The following is a 14133-nucleotide window of genomic DNA, read 5'->3' on the forward strand; positions in this document are numbered from 1 at the left end:
GATTACACTCATTGCTCTTTGTACACTAAAACTGGACTTAGCCTCATTGTGCCTCCCCCCCTCCGGGGCTGCGGCTTGGCTGCCTGGCCCCCCTGACAGCCCTGAGTGCCAGGTGCCTGGGCTGCCCAGCCCGTTCCTTCTGGGCCCTTGAAGTCCTGATCATTCTCTTTCAGACACGAGTTCATCAGAACCAAGCGCCACTCCCAGCATGAACGGAGAGCAGGGGAGGCTGGCGTTTCCTCTATCAGGTCATGGGGCTGCAGGAAGGCGGAGACTGCTCCAGCCTTGGGTTTTGGTTCCGGCAGGGCTTGGGGCCAATTTAGGCCTAGCCCTGCGTGTTCCTGGGGCCACCCTGTCAGGACGGCCATCAAGCCCTGCCCTTGTCCGGTGATGGCACTGTTGCCTGATGGAATCTAGAATGCCAAGGCTCCGCGTTTAACCCCATAAAGTCACCTTTCTGCCAGGTCTGGGCCCAGGGCTTTCCCCGGATTCTGTCACCTGGCGTCCATGCACTCTCTGGCATTACCCTAGTGTGGCCTGCTGCTTTCTCACCTTCGCTTAAAAGGCTGGTTGGCTGGTGGGGGGGATCCCCAAATCCCTGGGATTTGCCCTACTGAGCAAACAGGGGCCTGCACCCAGGTGAGCCTAGGGAGTGGGTGTCTGTCTGAGGGTCCCTCAGAGACCTGCCCTCCATTCAGGGCCTGTGTGTGTGTGTGTGTGTGTGTGTGTGTGCGCGCGCGCGCGTGCGCTCTCAGTGGGGAGGGGTGACCTTGTGAATTGGTGTCTTCAGACAGTCTTGTGATACTGGCAGCAGCTTTAAGCCAAGAGCAGGGAGCAGGGCTATTTTGAGCTGTGGTATCTCCTCCTGCCACCCTGTGGCTGTCATAAATCAAAGCCCTGCTGAGGGAAGAGGCCCAAGGGACTCTCACTCCAGGCCACCCCCCATGGGTCTGCAGGTGTGGCATCACAGAGGGACTCAGGGGATGGCAGTGGTAAAATAAACTTGTTTATTTTTTCTTTTTTTTTCAGAGTGGGGTCTCACTATGTTGCTCAGGCTGGACTCAAACTCTTGGGCTTAAGTGATCCTTCCGCCTCTGGTCAGTGCCTACCCAGCCTCCCAAGTAGCTGGGATTATAGGGCTTTCCACCATGCCTGGCTTTATTTTTTAAAATAGATAGTCTCCTTCTACTGTTCTCCAGGGCTCTTGTAGGACACAAGTTAAAAACGTACTGCCAGGTTCCCCAGGGCTGCATCGGTGCTCCCTTCTTGCTTTGGGAAGGGAAGGGGCGTTCAGGTGCAAGAGCTGGGGGAGTCGTCCAGGAAAGCCTGGGAGGAAACGAGGCTCAGGGGCCGGCTAATGCCCAGGGTTGGGGCAAGGGGGCAGCTGTGCTCCTCTGGGGGAAGGAGACGGGGATGGCCCTGCTGGTGGGCAGAGAGGGGCTGGGGCTCACAGGTGTCCTGCTCCCCAAGTCTCCTGGCAGCAACAGTCCTGACTCTTCATTAGCCCAGGTGAGGAGGAGGGCTGAGGACAAGAGGAGCTGGGGCTGTCTCAGAGCCCCAGGGCTGGAGCTCTGTGAAGTCACACGAGCAGCTCTGCAGGGAACAGATCACACCTGTTCTTCAGGAGGGACCCAGGAAGCCCTCAGCACCCATCAGCACCCAGGTGAGCCCAGCACCAGGTGAGCGGGCCCAGTGGGCAGGCTGGGGGGCGTGGCTGGTACTCCCACCACCCCTCCACTCCAGAGGGGGCGAGGGCTCTGCAGGGGACGCAGACTGGCATCCACAGACCCCCAAGATGGGTCAGTGGGGCCTTCAGGAGCGCCGGATGCGGATGTGGACGAAGAGCGTGGCTGGTGACAGCGAGGCCCCGTCCTTGGAAAGCAGGTGGATGTGCCGGTACCCTGTGAGGAGGGCAGCCAGGTGTTAGGTCCTCTTCCCAGCCCTGGGCTCAGCCCTGAACCAGGCCCCGGCTCTCAGAGGAAATGGGTGGCACAAAGGTGAACAGGGAGGCCGGACCCCGCCCCTTTCCACCCCCACCAGCCTCCACCAACCTTGCTTCAGGCTGTTGAGAGGCAGCGTGAACTGGCCCACAAAGTCATTGGGGGAGGTGGTGTCATAATCTTCTACCACGAACCGGACCAGCGCCAGCTCTGGAGCGCGCAGCTGGAACTGCAGGGTCTGCCCCCAGCGGGGGTTGAAGCCTAGGACACAGGCTGGCGGTCAGAGCCCAGCGCCTGGCCCTCCCCGAACCCCTTCCATTCTCTGCTGTCTGCCCCCCATTCCCACCAGCGGGCCCCCACCATTGTTGAGCACGTAGTTGGTCTCCTTTCGGGCACAGTCCGCAGGCACCCCGTGGATCTCAATGCGCACCAGAGGGTCCACAATGGAGTGTGGCTTCTCGGCGTTCAGCTTGGGCAGCTGCTGTGCAGTCAGCACCTGGCGGGGGAGGGAGGGAGGGAGCTTCGGCCTGGCCCGCTGGGGCCCACGTCCACCCCTGCCATCGGCACTCAGACCACCCTCAACACAAGCCCATCCCCAGCCTCCCTGTCTTCCTCCAGCTCAGAAGGGCCTCTCCAGAACCAACTCGGACCCCAGCCTAGGGCACGGCCCAGGCTGCTGACCTGGATGGTGAGAGTGGTTCTAGGGAGTCCAGGGCACTCGGGGTCAAAGGTTGTGTCGGGCTGTCGCAGGCAGGCAGGTTTCAGGACGTAGCCGCACTGCCCGTTGATGAGGAAGCGCCCAGCATTGAGGTCCATCTCGTAGCCTGGCGTCTGGAAGTTCAGGGCCACTGTGGACACAGCAGGGTCAGAGAGGGCTCTTAGTGGCCCTCGCCTCATGTGCAGTTTCAGGGGACTTAGCTCCTCTCCGCAGAGGGCCCAGGGGCCTCCTGTCTGGTTAGTGCTACCTGCCCCCACCTTGACTTATCGAGGCGGTCATGGCAGCCAGGGGACCCAGCTCTCACTGTCGGCTGTACCTATCCCTGGAGGGTGGGCTGGGGTGAGGGGTGCTGGAGAAGCCCTCACCGTCAGGGCCCAGCCTAGCTTGGGTCAGAGCCAGGGGCCGAGGAAGCCTGGGGCTTCTGTACCTACCCAAGGGGGCCACACTCCCTCCTCTGGCAGTGCTCAGTGTCCCCAGAGTCCACCCTTGTCGGTGTAGACTTAGCAGGGCTGCCACAAAGCGGTGTGTGTGAGTGTGTCGGGGCATATAGGAGTGGAGGTTTTAATTTCTACCTCATTAAAGCATGAGACTTTTATACTGTTAAGAACAAAGAAAACCTGATTTCCCCACCAAAATTCTGACGGCTTTTAAAATAGTTATTATGAACAAAATGCGTTTTTCCACCTTCTGGAAGGCTGTGTGGCCCCCTCACTGCTGAGGCCTCCCATGGCTGCCCAGAGGCCACCCCCATAGGCACCCGGCCCCCTCCATGCTCCCACGGCCCTGCTCACCCAGCTGACAGCCCGAGTTCCACATCTCCTGGGGGCTGTAGTTGGCCGAGTTCATCCGCAGCCCCAGCGGGTACACACGGGTCAGCTGGCGGGTGTTGTGCCTGACAAAGCTGTTCCCTGGGGCAGAGTGGGGCGGGACTGTGACAGGCCCCCGGGGTCCCTCACCCTTGCCAGGGCCTGTGGCTTCCTGGGAGCAGAGGCTGAAGTCCCATCCCTAGCTCCCCACCCCCTCCTCACTCTCCCCTGACCCCTCTGGCCACACAGCCTGGCCCCCAGCTGACATTCCCTGCCACACCTCACTCATCCTGCCCACACCCCTCCAGCCCACAGGTCACGCCTCCAGGCCTTCCTGCAGCCCTCTCCTCCCCACCCCGTGCCCCCCACCCCCGCCCTGTCCCCCTGCTCCACCTGGCTGCTCCCTCCTCATCCTTCCGGTGACATGTCTTCTCAGGCATCACCTGCTCCGGGAGTCCCTCCCCGATCTCACCCGCTTCTGCTGGACTCCCCCGGCCCCTGTCAGGGCCTGACTGGCCCCCCGACCTGTCTGGCCCCCACTGGGCTGTGAGCCTTGAGAGGGCAGAAAGCAGGCCTCCTTCATCCCTGTGACTCTCCCCTCCAGCCACACCTGGACCCTCGTTCCCTGCGCCGAGCCCCTCTCTGGGGTCCCTGACCTCTTTACTGGCTGGCCAGCCCCAAAGCCCTCCCAATGCCCTTTCCACACCAACCTCAGGAGACTCCCCGCCGCCAACCCTCCTGCTTCTGGATGCCCTCCGTCCTGCTCCTACCTGCCTCCCGAATGAGCTTCTTGGCCTTGCGCTCACTGAGGGAGCTGACCTGGCACGGCTGGGCAGGGCCGGGGACTGGGTGCAGGGTCCGCAGGCGGCTGGCGCAGCAGTACACGGCCAGGGCTGACAGCTCCGGGGAGATCTGCTTGGCCTGGGAGACCAGCCCCAGCGGGGTCAGCTGGCTCCAGCCCCCTGGTGCCTACCCTCCTCCCCTTCCCCACCCCCCGCCCCTAGCTCTGCAGTGGGACCAAGCCCCGGCCTAGGCCTGTAGCCCACTCACCTGCCGCCTCTGCTCTGCAGCCTCCTCCTCCTCTTCTTCCTCCTCCTCTTCCTCCTCCTCTTCCCGGTCTGATAAAGCCCGGCCATCCTCACTCCGAGCAGCTGGCAGCTTCTTACCCTTCACCAGGACCCGGCCCTTCAGCTGCTGTAGAGGCCAACAGGGAGGGTCAAGGCCTCTAGTCCCTACGGCAGCAGGTGGATCAGTCATTCACCCTCCGCCGTGTGAGAAGCAGGAAGGAGACACACAGACGAGGGATGTTTCTAATAGGAAAAAGTGGGGGACAACCTACAAGGCCGTCAACAGGGCAGGGTTAATAAGGTTTGTCCCTCCATACATCAGAATAGTCAGAGCAGCTGCTGAAATAAATGAGGCAGCTCAGGGCTGGAGGAGGAGCCCTCTTCAAAAAGCTTACATGGACGGCATGTAGAACATGTAATCACATGCCTCTTTCTGGCAATATTTGCAAGAGAAGATGTTTCTGCACGTAGGTACATGTACATGCAGTGCCATTCTGGACGGACACAAACTGTCGAAGATGGTTACTTCTTGCAAAATGGGACAGGGTGAGCCTGAGTGGAGGAAACTCATTTTCCATTTTACACCCTTTGTACAGCTTGGTTTGCTTTTTACCATATGCATGTGATTTTCATACTGATAACAAAAATCAAATCTCACAAAGGTGAGGCGAGTCTGAGCAGGATGAACATCCTGAGAGGGCACATACAGTGTTCCGGGGGTGGGAAGGAAGGGAGGAAGGCCGCCTCTGGCCAGAGAGCTCGGGAAGTTTGTAAGGTCACTGGAAGAGGTGGTTTCAGTTGAGCTGGAATTCTAAGCAGGTGGCACTTGGCATATGTAGATGGCTGGGAAGGGAGTTCCAGGTGGAGAGGACAGTGTCAACCAGCAGGAGGGAGTGGCTGAGCCTGCAGGGACTCGTGGGCAGGGACACAGAGCAGGCAAGGCAGAGCCAGGTGGAGGAAGGCCTCCAAGGCCAGGTAAGGGTGTAGGGTGGGTCCAGGCAAGAATGGAGAGCCAGAGGGCAGCAGAGGGACAAGACTGGGGGTGGCAGATGTCAAGTGATGGAGGAGCAGGAAAAGGTCAAGGCAGAGAGAGGTGAGGGGTCCTGGACAGAGAGGTGGCTCGAGCAGGGACTCCACCCAGGCTGGGGATCTGGGGGGCATCACCTCCGGAGATGGCAGCTCCTCGGGATTCTGGGAGTCCAGCACCTGTGTCACCAGCATGTCCCCCAGGATGGTGCGGAGGTGGCGGGCCATGACAGCCTGCTGCTCCAGTCCGCAGTGGTTCTCCAGGGACAGGATGACAGGGTATGGCGACAGCTGTCAGGGGAGGGATAATGTCTCAGAGCTGCTCCTCCCTTCCCCTGCCAGTACCCACGCTGCCCCCAACCCCTTCAGGACAGGCAGGCAAGGCAGGGCTCTGGAGAACCCCCTGGAGGGGGACTGAGTGGATGGGATGTGGGACGAACGCTGGCACCATGTGTCCGTGGAGGGCAGAGGTCAGATCCGAGGCCTCGGGAGGCGTGGTCTGCTGGGAGGCTGAGGGCAGCTGCAGGCATGGTTTTCTTTTATAAACACTCTTTACATGTGAATGACATTGACCCTGTCAGTTATGCTGCAAACTTATCATTTGTTGATGGGGAGATTTGTACACCTGGACAGAAGTTGCAGTGTTCACGTAGAAGCCACTGGAGAGCTTCTCTAATGGCTAACTCTTTGAAAGTCATGATTAAAATGTCCTTCCCTACTCCCAAGGTTTTCTTCTGGAAACCTTGTGATTTTAATACATTTATTAAATATGAACGTGGGAGAGGAGGGAGCATGTCATTCAGCTTTGTCCCACCCCATTGACACTTATCCCAGCAGCACTTGGTGAATGAGTTGATTCTTTTTTTTTTTTTTTGAGACAGAGTCTCACTGTGTTGCCCGGGCTAGAGTGCTGTGGCGTCAGCCTAGCTCACAGCAACCTCAAACTCCTGGGCTCAAGTGATCCTCCTGCCTCAGCCTCCCAAGTAGCTGGGACTACAGGCATGCGCCACCATGCCCGGCTAATTTTTTTCTATATATTTTTAGTTGTCCAATTAATTTCTTTCTATTTTTAGTAGAGACAGGGTCTCGCTCTTACTCAGGCTGGTTTCGAACCCCTGAGCTCAAACAATCCACCTGCCTCGGCCTCCCAGAGAGCTAGGATTATAGGCGTGAGCCACCGCGCCCGGCCCACGAATTGATTCTTGGGCAGGTGGTCACTGGGAAGGTTCTGGGGCTGGGCGTGGGGGTCGCAGGGGCTCACCGTGAAGGCGTGGTCACGCACAGCTTGGACCACATCCCGGAAGAGAATCTTGGAGGTGAGGGTGTGGCCATGGTAGATGACGGGCTCGCCCCCAGGCCCCTCCCAGCAGTCCAGCTCCACGCAGCGGCATCCCTGGGCAAAGGCCCTGTGGACGGACAGAGGGACAGATGGCCAAGGTGGTGTGTGGGGGCCACAGCAACAGCAGGCTGAGCCAGGGAGGCCCCAGGAAGCCCAGAGTGGGGGTTGAGCCCCATGTCCCCTCCAAGCGGGGCTCCCAGGTGTGTCCACCCCCCACCATGCTACCTGATGTAGGCCTCGGTGCTGCTGGGCCCCCCGATCTGTGAGTCGGTCAGGTAGGTGTTGTGGGAGGAGGAGATGAAGTAGTGGGCAAGGGGCTGGCTCATGTCCTGGAACACGTGTGTGTGGGCTGTGTCCAGGGCAGCCCCCTCAGGTGACAGCAGGTACATCATGAAGCCATCCAGTGTCATCAGCTCGTGTTGCTTGGCTACAGGGATAGGCAAGAGAGGGTGTCAGGCCAGCTGAAGGACCCCATGTCCAGCCCCAAATGCCCCCCAGAGCTCATTCAACTTAGTAATGAGGACTAGACTATCTACAAACTAGACTCTCCATAAGTTAAGCCATTTAATCATCAACCAAACCCCATGAGGAAGACACATTATTACGCCATTTTATAGATGTGGAAGCAGAGTCTGGAAGAGGCAAGAACCTGCCCGAGATGGTGCCCACCGCCAGCCCACAGTAGAGACAGCTCGGCTGGGAACGCAGCCCTGGTGGGTGCCAAGACCTGGCTGTGCGGACCCCCACCTGTCTCATTGAGCTCGTAGGTCTGGATGAGCTGCTGGGCGCAGTCCAACGTGGCGCCGTCCTCGCCCTGGTCCTCCAGGAACTCCAGCAGCTCAGGGGCGCTCAGCACGCGGTCCTCGCCCGAGTACCGATGGAAGATCTCCTCCAGCTCTGGGCGCTTCAGCAGCCGCCGCAGGAACTCCTCGATCTCAGCCCCCTCCAGCCGCTCGTTGTTGGACCGGTCACACTCCTGGGAGCAGGGGGAGACACTCAGAGGAGGGGGCACCCCGGGCAATCTGCCCCATTGACACGCCCTCATCTAACACAGCTGGGAAGGCAACGTCCGCCTTTTCACAGGCGGAGAAACTAAGAGCAAGACTGGCCCCTCCAGCTCCCACCACTGGTAAATGCAGGACTGCGGCTTAAGGAAGGTCTCAGGTCAGTGCCTGTCCCTCTGCACCATGACCTGCCCCAGAACCAAGACGTGGGAGGAAAAACGGTGACCCTGGGCCACAAGGCCCCCCGACACGGACACATTACCATCCTTACGCTCACACATTCACACCCCGGGTAGAAGAGCAACACATAAACGAGAACCCGTGGAGCCGTCCCTGTGGAGCTGTGGCCCAAGTGTCCAGGTCCCATGGTCTTTTCTTTCAGGGTCGTAGGGTGGTCAGACAGTCACCATCCACGCAGGTGTCTGCCATGTGCTCCACTGGGCCTAGATGCAGAGCCCACCCCCGTGTGCCCCTGTGCTCCCATGCGGGAGGTGTTCACGGTCACGTGGGAGGGTCACGGAGGAGAGTGTGCACAGGTATGTCTGCAAGCCGACTCCTGCCTGTGCTCCTGGGTGCAAAAGGTGCCCTGCAGACTTAGAGAGATGAAAAGAACTTGGCTGCTCACTTTGGAGGGGTGGGAAGGTGCCACTCTACCACTGGGCTCTGCCTGAGGGTGAAAGAAGTTCTGGACGGCCATTCCCCAATTCCATCCTGGCCCAGTGGCCTCAGGGGAGGGAAAAAGGGTAACTAGGCCCAGATGTTGCCATTCTGCAGAGAGAGGCTGCTCCCTCCAAAAAATCTGGGGCAGGAGGTAGCCGATGACTCAGATAGTTGGGAGAGGGCAGAAGGGTGGCAGGGCCAGGGGCCAAAGTTCAAGGCCATGGCCCACCTTGAAGAGGCGGTAGGCGTACATGTCATTCATGTCCACGTTGACCATTCTGAGCAGGCTCTTCATCTCCTTGAAGCTCATCTTACTGTCCTGGTTGGAGTCTGCCCGGTGCAGATAGGAGTGGATCCAAGTGTGGGTGCTCAGGAAATACCAGCAACAGGTGCCCCCCTCCCCTGCCACTGGCACCTGGTCTGGGGGCTTCTTCCCTGGTTAGGGGCTGCACTTTCCCCTTGGCCTGTGGACTCCCTGAGCACAGTAGCAATGGGACTGGGGCTCCCCAGAGGCAGGAGGGGCTGGCCTCTCCTCCTGGTGGGAGTTCAGCCCAGGCCAGGACGTGTGTCCCCACGGTCAACTGTGAAGACCACAGCCTCGGTCCCCGTCTCAGACTGTGCCAGCTAAGGGTAGGGGCCATGCCTCCCCTCGGACTGGGGGCTGTCCCAGGACGGGGCCCTCCCTCCCAGCCCGGGCAGGATATTGGTCGAGCCGCTCGCGCTGGCTCATGGCGTCGAGGCGCGCGCGCAGCTTGGCCAGGCCGCGCACCCAGCGCTGCGCCTCCTCGGCCGTGGGCGCCGCCAGGTCCAGGTTCTTGCGGCGGCCCTTGAAGGCGATGGTGAGGCAGCGTGCCGGCGCGAAGGCGGCCCCGAAGCGCCGCAGGCCCTCGGACTGGTGGCCCTCGCGGACGTCCTCGATGTGCTGCAGGAAGACTGCGGGGAGGGCGGGTCAGGGTGGCCGCAGGCCCGCGAGGTCCCCGGCGCTCCCCCGCCCGGCGCCCCCGGCCCGGCCGCTCACAGATGTGCTTGGACGGCGCGCGCGGGATGCGCCGCTGGAACCACACGCTCAGGCCGTCCTCCTGCAGCCGGTACAGCCGCTCCTGCTGCCACGTGCGCGAGCGGATCTTGCGCAGCCGCGAGCCCCGCAGCATGGCGCGCACGTCCTCGTCCTCCGTCAGGCCTGCGGGCGGGAGTGTTAGGGACAGAAAAACCAGTGAGAAGTAATGGAAATCAGAAAAACAGAACGGAGAAAGCAGTTATAGAAAAACAATAAGGAGGAAATGGTTACAGAAAAATAAAAAGAGGTGGGAGGCTGAGGTGGACGGATCGTTTGAGCTCAGGAGTTCGAGACCAGCCTGAGCAAGAGCAAGACCTCGTCTCTACTAAAAATAGAAAGAAATTAGCTGGACAACTAAAAAATATATAGAAAAAAATGAGCCGGGCATGGTGGCGCATGCCTGTAGTCCCAGCTACTCGGGAGGCCGAGGCAGGAGGATCGCTTGAGCCCAGGAGTTTGAGGTTGCTGTGAGCTAGGGTGACGCCACGGCACTCTAGCCCGGGCAACACAGTGAGACTCTGTATCAAAAAAAAAGAAAAAAAAAGAAAAAGAGGGAATGGTTATTTCAGTCTTAAAGAATGGGGTAATTAGGCCATGAACACTGACAGCCGGTCAGAGAATGGAGACGACAACACCGTGAACAGGTAATGGCACTTTGCCCACCATACGCATCTTAGAACGACTGAAACATAGCCTTTCAGTCTTGTCCAAACATAGAAAGGTATCCAGTCCCCCAAACAGTGACATATAGTTATGAATAATTATAACTAACCTTTACCTAAACTACTAGCATATAAAAGGAAAAACACAGAAGTAGACAATGTCTTCTCCACTGGCGGAGACAGACGCATTCCCCTTAGGAAATGTACTTTTGCTTTGCATCCTTAAACTTTCCTTACAATAACTTCTTCACACATACTGGCTGCGTGTCTGTCATCTCTCTCTATCTCCAGGGCCAAGGCTGGTGATTCTTCCAAGCCTGGAGCCCAAGAACTGGGGCAACACTTCAAAGTCCAGTCGTGGATAGGACCGTGACAGGAAGACAGGGCGCTGGCCTGACCCTGCAGGCCATCCTGGGACCTGCTACTCCCACCCCCCAGCTTCCCAAACCCAGGGCTTCACCTTGCAGTGAGCATCCCCGCCCCTCGCAGGCCTCCCTTCCTGTCCTTAGTGTAACAAGCCACCATCACTGGGTTCGGCTTTAGGCTTTGGGGCCCGGGGTGGGGGTGGGTGCCAGTAACAGGCTTTCCCTCTCCAGTTCTGAGCAGCCGTTCCTGCAGCCCTTCAGGCAGTGCCTGGGACTCAGGCCTCACTAAAGGTCGCTCTTTCTGCCACCCTCCTCCACCATGGCCTCCAGCCTTCAAGCCCAGAGTCTGCCACCAGCAGCCTTTTCCCTTGATGTGAAACTGTGGCCATCAGGAAAGTAGTCTCACTATCTAACCTAGATCTCTCTTGCTGCAACCCAAGCACCTGGCTTCTGCTTTCCCAAAGACATGGGAGGACAACAGAGGCCACCTTGGCTCCAGGGTCACAGGCCAAAGACTCCAGGACCAGCCCTGCCTGGCTGATCTCCAGGTGTCCTCTTTGTGCCCTGGTGGGGCCCTGCCGAAAGGAAGGTCTTCCATGACATTTGGTGATCCCTCTTGCTAGGCCACTGCCACAACCCCTGTGACCCTTCAGTCCACATGCTCTCTCCAGCCAGAGTCCACCTTCCTTAATAAAAGCAAATGCTCACAAAGCACCTCCTTCGTGCAGGCCCTGCTCTTGTATTAACAGATGAGGAAACTGAGGCTCGGGGAAGCTTAAGTCACTTGCCAGAATTCCCTAGAGAGGAAGTGGTGGACGTAGGCAGAAAACCCTGGAGGTGGCGCTCTAGCGCCTTGGCCCTGGGCCCATGCGCTGCCCAGCTCTTCTGCTGCCTTTGTCTCCCTTCCTCCCACTCCCTGCTGCCACCCTGGGCAGTGGAGGTAGGAGGAGAACAATTTAAATTCAGGGGCTGGGGACGTCACTTTCCAGTTACATGGCTCTGGTGGCACTAACCCCTGACTGCTCTCAGCCTCATGTTCTCCATCCATAAAATGGAGACCACGGTAATATCTGTTGCAAAATCCAAAATCCAGGGCTCTCTCCGGCGTGACCAACACTGATCCTTGAAGAGGTTCGGCCCTCCCCTGGCCCTAACCCCTCGAACATGTGATGGCCCTGATGGTGCCACACCCTGCTCTGAAATGCCTCTGCAAGAGTCATAACTAAAGGTTTATGAGCCAGGGGACAATAGAAGAGGCAGGAACAGGCAAACTGGAGAGTGCATGCCCTTTGGAAGGAGGACAGCCAGGAGGGGCTGAGGGCCCAGAGTTTCCAGAGAACTGGAATCTGGATCTGTATGTGAAGCCACCAGATTTTTTAATCTTGGCAACTAAATCGAATTTAAAAAAAAACATCGCCACTGTGTGGGCAAAACACAACACATCAGTGGGCCTCTCTTCCTCCCTTTATTTTAACAAGCCCCCAAGACTGGGTTTGGCTTTGCACTCCCAAGGCTCCTGCTTGCCCAGCTGCAAACTCCGACCTAAGGAATCAAGTCCAAATCCCTGGAACTCCCCTCTCGCTCTCCTTTGGAGCCTTTGTAGGATCCTTCCCCCGGCTTCTCCTCCTCATATCCGAGTACTTCAAGGACCAGCTCTGATACCACCTCCTCCAGGAAGCCTTCCTTGATTTGTCCTCAAATGGGAGTTCTCCCTCTCTGACCACCAGCAGCACTTCTTAACTTAAAGAAAAAACAAAACCCACCTATAATGTAATTTCAGGGGATTTTAATAAAGCTGAGGGCAGAATGAGGTCTTATTTCCTCCCTACAGCACTCACCGCAGAGCCAGGCTCACAGCTAGCGAGTATTGACAGGGTGGGGGCAGGTAGACGGGCAGATGGGGACTGAGCGCATTCTACCCCAGCCCTGCCCCATCTGTCCAAGTTCAAGGCAGAGGCCCATGGGCCAGGGTTTCGAAACCTTGCCGTGCGTGGGAATCACCTGGGGGAGGCTGCAAACCCCACTGCCCAGAGATTCTCGCCTAGCAGATGTGGGGTGGGGAGTGGGCTTCTGTATTTTAAAAAACTCACCTTGTGACTTTGAGGGTGACCATGACTGAGAATCAGGGTCTCAGGGGCAGGAGGAGAAGCCTGCCCTCCTTAGTGGGCTATGGTCCCCTCTGGGGTCAGCATGTGGCTCTCTGGGTCAGTACCCCTTCGGTGCCCCCTGCTTGGGAAAAGGAAGTGAAATCCTCCTCTTTCCAAAGAGCCGGGTGTACAAGGCATGTGCCAGGCTAAGGGACTCAACAGATCCTCCCCTCTGCCACATCTTGGCAACCTCTGAATCTCTCATCCTGAGAAATGATGGGTGGGGACAGAACAGTCAAGGGGAAACTGCAGTGCCATCATGGCTGGGCCCACCCCTCCCTCAGCCCTGGGAAAAGGGACTGCTTGTTGCCATGACAACCAGGCTCTGCAGCTGGGGCCACCTCCCCTAACCCAGCCAGTCCTCTGATGCCAAGCCCACGGTAGGGGGGGAGGGAGGGCTGGTGAATGACTAAGACAGGAAATGGAGGTGAGTCACTAGGGCCTGCTTTGTCCAGAGCCTTCCGCAAACAGGCCGTGGAGACAGGCAGCTTGAACACCTGACTGGGCCCCCACTGGCACAGGTTCCCACAATGAAGGGGCCCCTACTCCTGGCCCTTACCCCCAGCTCCCCAGGAACGTGCTGGGGGAAGGAGTGACATTCCAGGCTGTCTGCCCGACTGGCACTGGCCTCTGGATGACCCTGCCTCCAGCCACACACCAAATGACAAAGCCAAACAGAACGAGGGTACAGTTGGACCCTCTGGCCCAGGCGCTGAGTCCCTGGGTGGCTGCCCCTGTCTCTCCACTGCTGGTGCTTCTGAACCCTGGGGCGGTGAGGGGCCTGGTTGTTAACAGAGGTAAGGCGGGGAGGGCAGCAGGAGGGCCCCTGCTCCTGGCCCAGACACCCAGGAAACATTCATAGGACCTGCAAGTCCCAAACCCGCAAGTGTTGCCTTGACCTCATTCCTACCTGCTCTGAGCAGGTGCACAAACCGCCCACCTCCTACTGTTTCCGTGGGTTTCCCAGCTGTTCCCATTATCTCTGCCTTGACCGGCAGCTGTCAGGCCAGTGCCAGGCCACCTTCAGCACAGTGGGTGGGAACCATCGCGAGATAACAGCAGTCAAAACGAGGGCGAACACAGCCAAAAGGCGGAAACAGCCCCAGTGTCCACCAACAGGGGAAGGGATGACAAAATGTGGTCTGTACACACAACGGAATAGTATTCAGCCACCAAAGAGTGAAATCTGATGGATGCTACAACGCGGACGGACCTTGGAAACATCATTAATTCAAAGAAGGCAGACTCAAAAGGACAAATACTGTATGATTCCATTATTCGAGGTACACAGAGCAGACAATTCACAGAGACGCAAAGTAGATTGGAGGTGCTGGGGGGAGTG

The 14133-nt window shown here is 58.4% G+C and overlaps 1 protein-coding gene across 1 annotated transcript in view; it reads right to left on the minus strand.

Annotated features, from left to right (window-relative positions):
- Positions 1 to 1185: 1185 nt before the first annotated feature.
- The window catches only part of PLCD3 (phospholipase C, delta 3), an 18685-nt gene continuing 5737 nt past the window's right edge, over positions 1186 to 14133 (minus strand). Inside the window, exons 2-15 of the mRNA XM_012661515.1 lie at positions 9579 to 9740; positions 9265 to 9493; positions 8790 to 8919; positions 7644 to 7872; positions 7122 to 7323; positions 6819 to 6963; positions 5696 to 5848; positions 4515 to 4658; positions 4235 to 4385; positions 3450 to 3566; positions 2622 to 2788; positions 2301 to 2436; positions 2052 to 2201; positions 1186 to 1901 (exon numbers count right to left, since the gene is read on the minus strand). Of these exons, the coding sequence (XP_012516969.1) occupies positions 1813 to 1901; positions 2052 to 2201; positions 2301 to 2436; positions 2622 to 2788; positions 3450 to 3566; positions 4235 to 4385; positions 4515 to 4658; positions 5696 to 5848; positions 6819 to 6963; positions 7122 to 7323; positions 7644 to 7872; positions 8790 to 8919; positions 9265 to 9493; positions 9579 to 9740 (2204 nt within the window). The 3' untranslated portion in view covers positions 1186 to 1812. The remainder of the gene's footprint in view (positions 1902 to 2051; positions 2202 to 2300; positions 2437 to 2621; positions 2789 to 3449; positions 3567 to 4234; positions 4386 to 4514; positions 4659 to 5695; positions 5849 to 6818; positions 6964 to 7121; positions 7324 to 7643; positions 7873 to 8789; positions 8920 to 9264; positions 9494 to 9578; positions 9741 to 14133) is intronic.

Source organism: Propithecus coquereli, unplaced genomic scaffold (assembly GCF_000956105.1).
Source record: "Propithecus coquereli isolate 6110/MARCELLA unplaced genomic scaffold, Pcoq_1.0 Scaffold714, whole genome shotgun sequence".
In the NCBI taxonomy this organism is placed as follows: domain Eukaryota; kingdom Metazoa; phylum Chordata; class Mammalia; order Primates; family Indriidae; genus Propithecus; species Propithecus coquereli.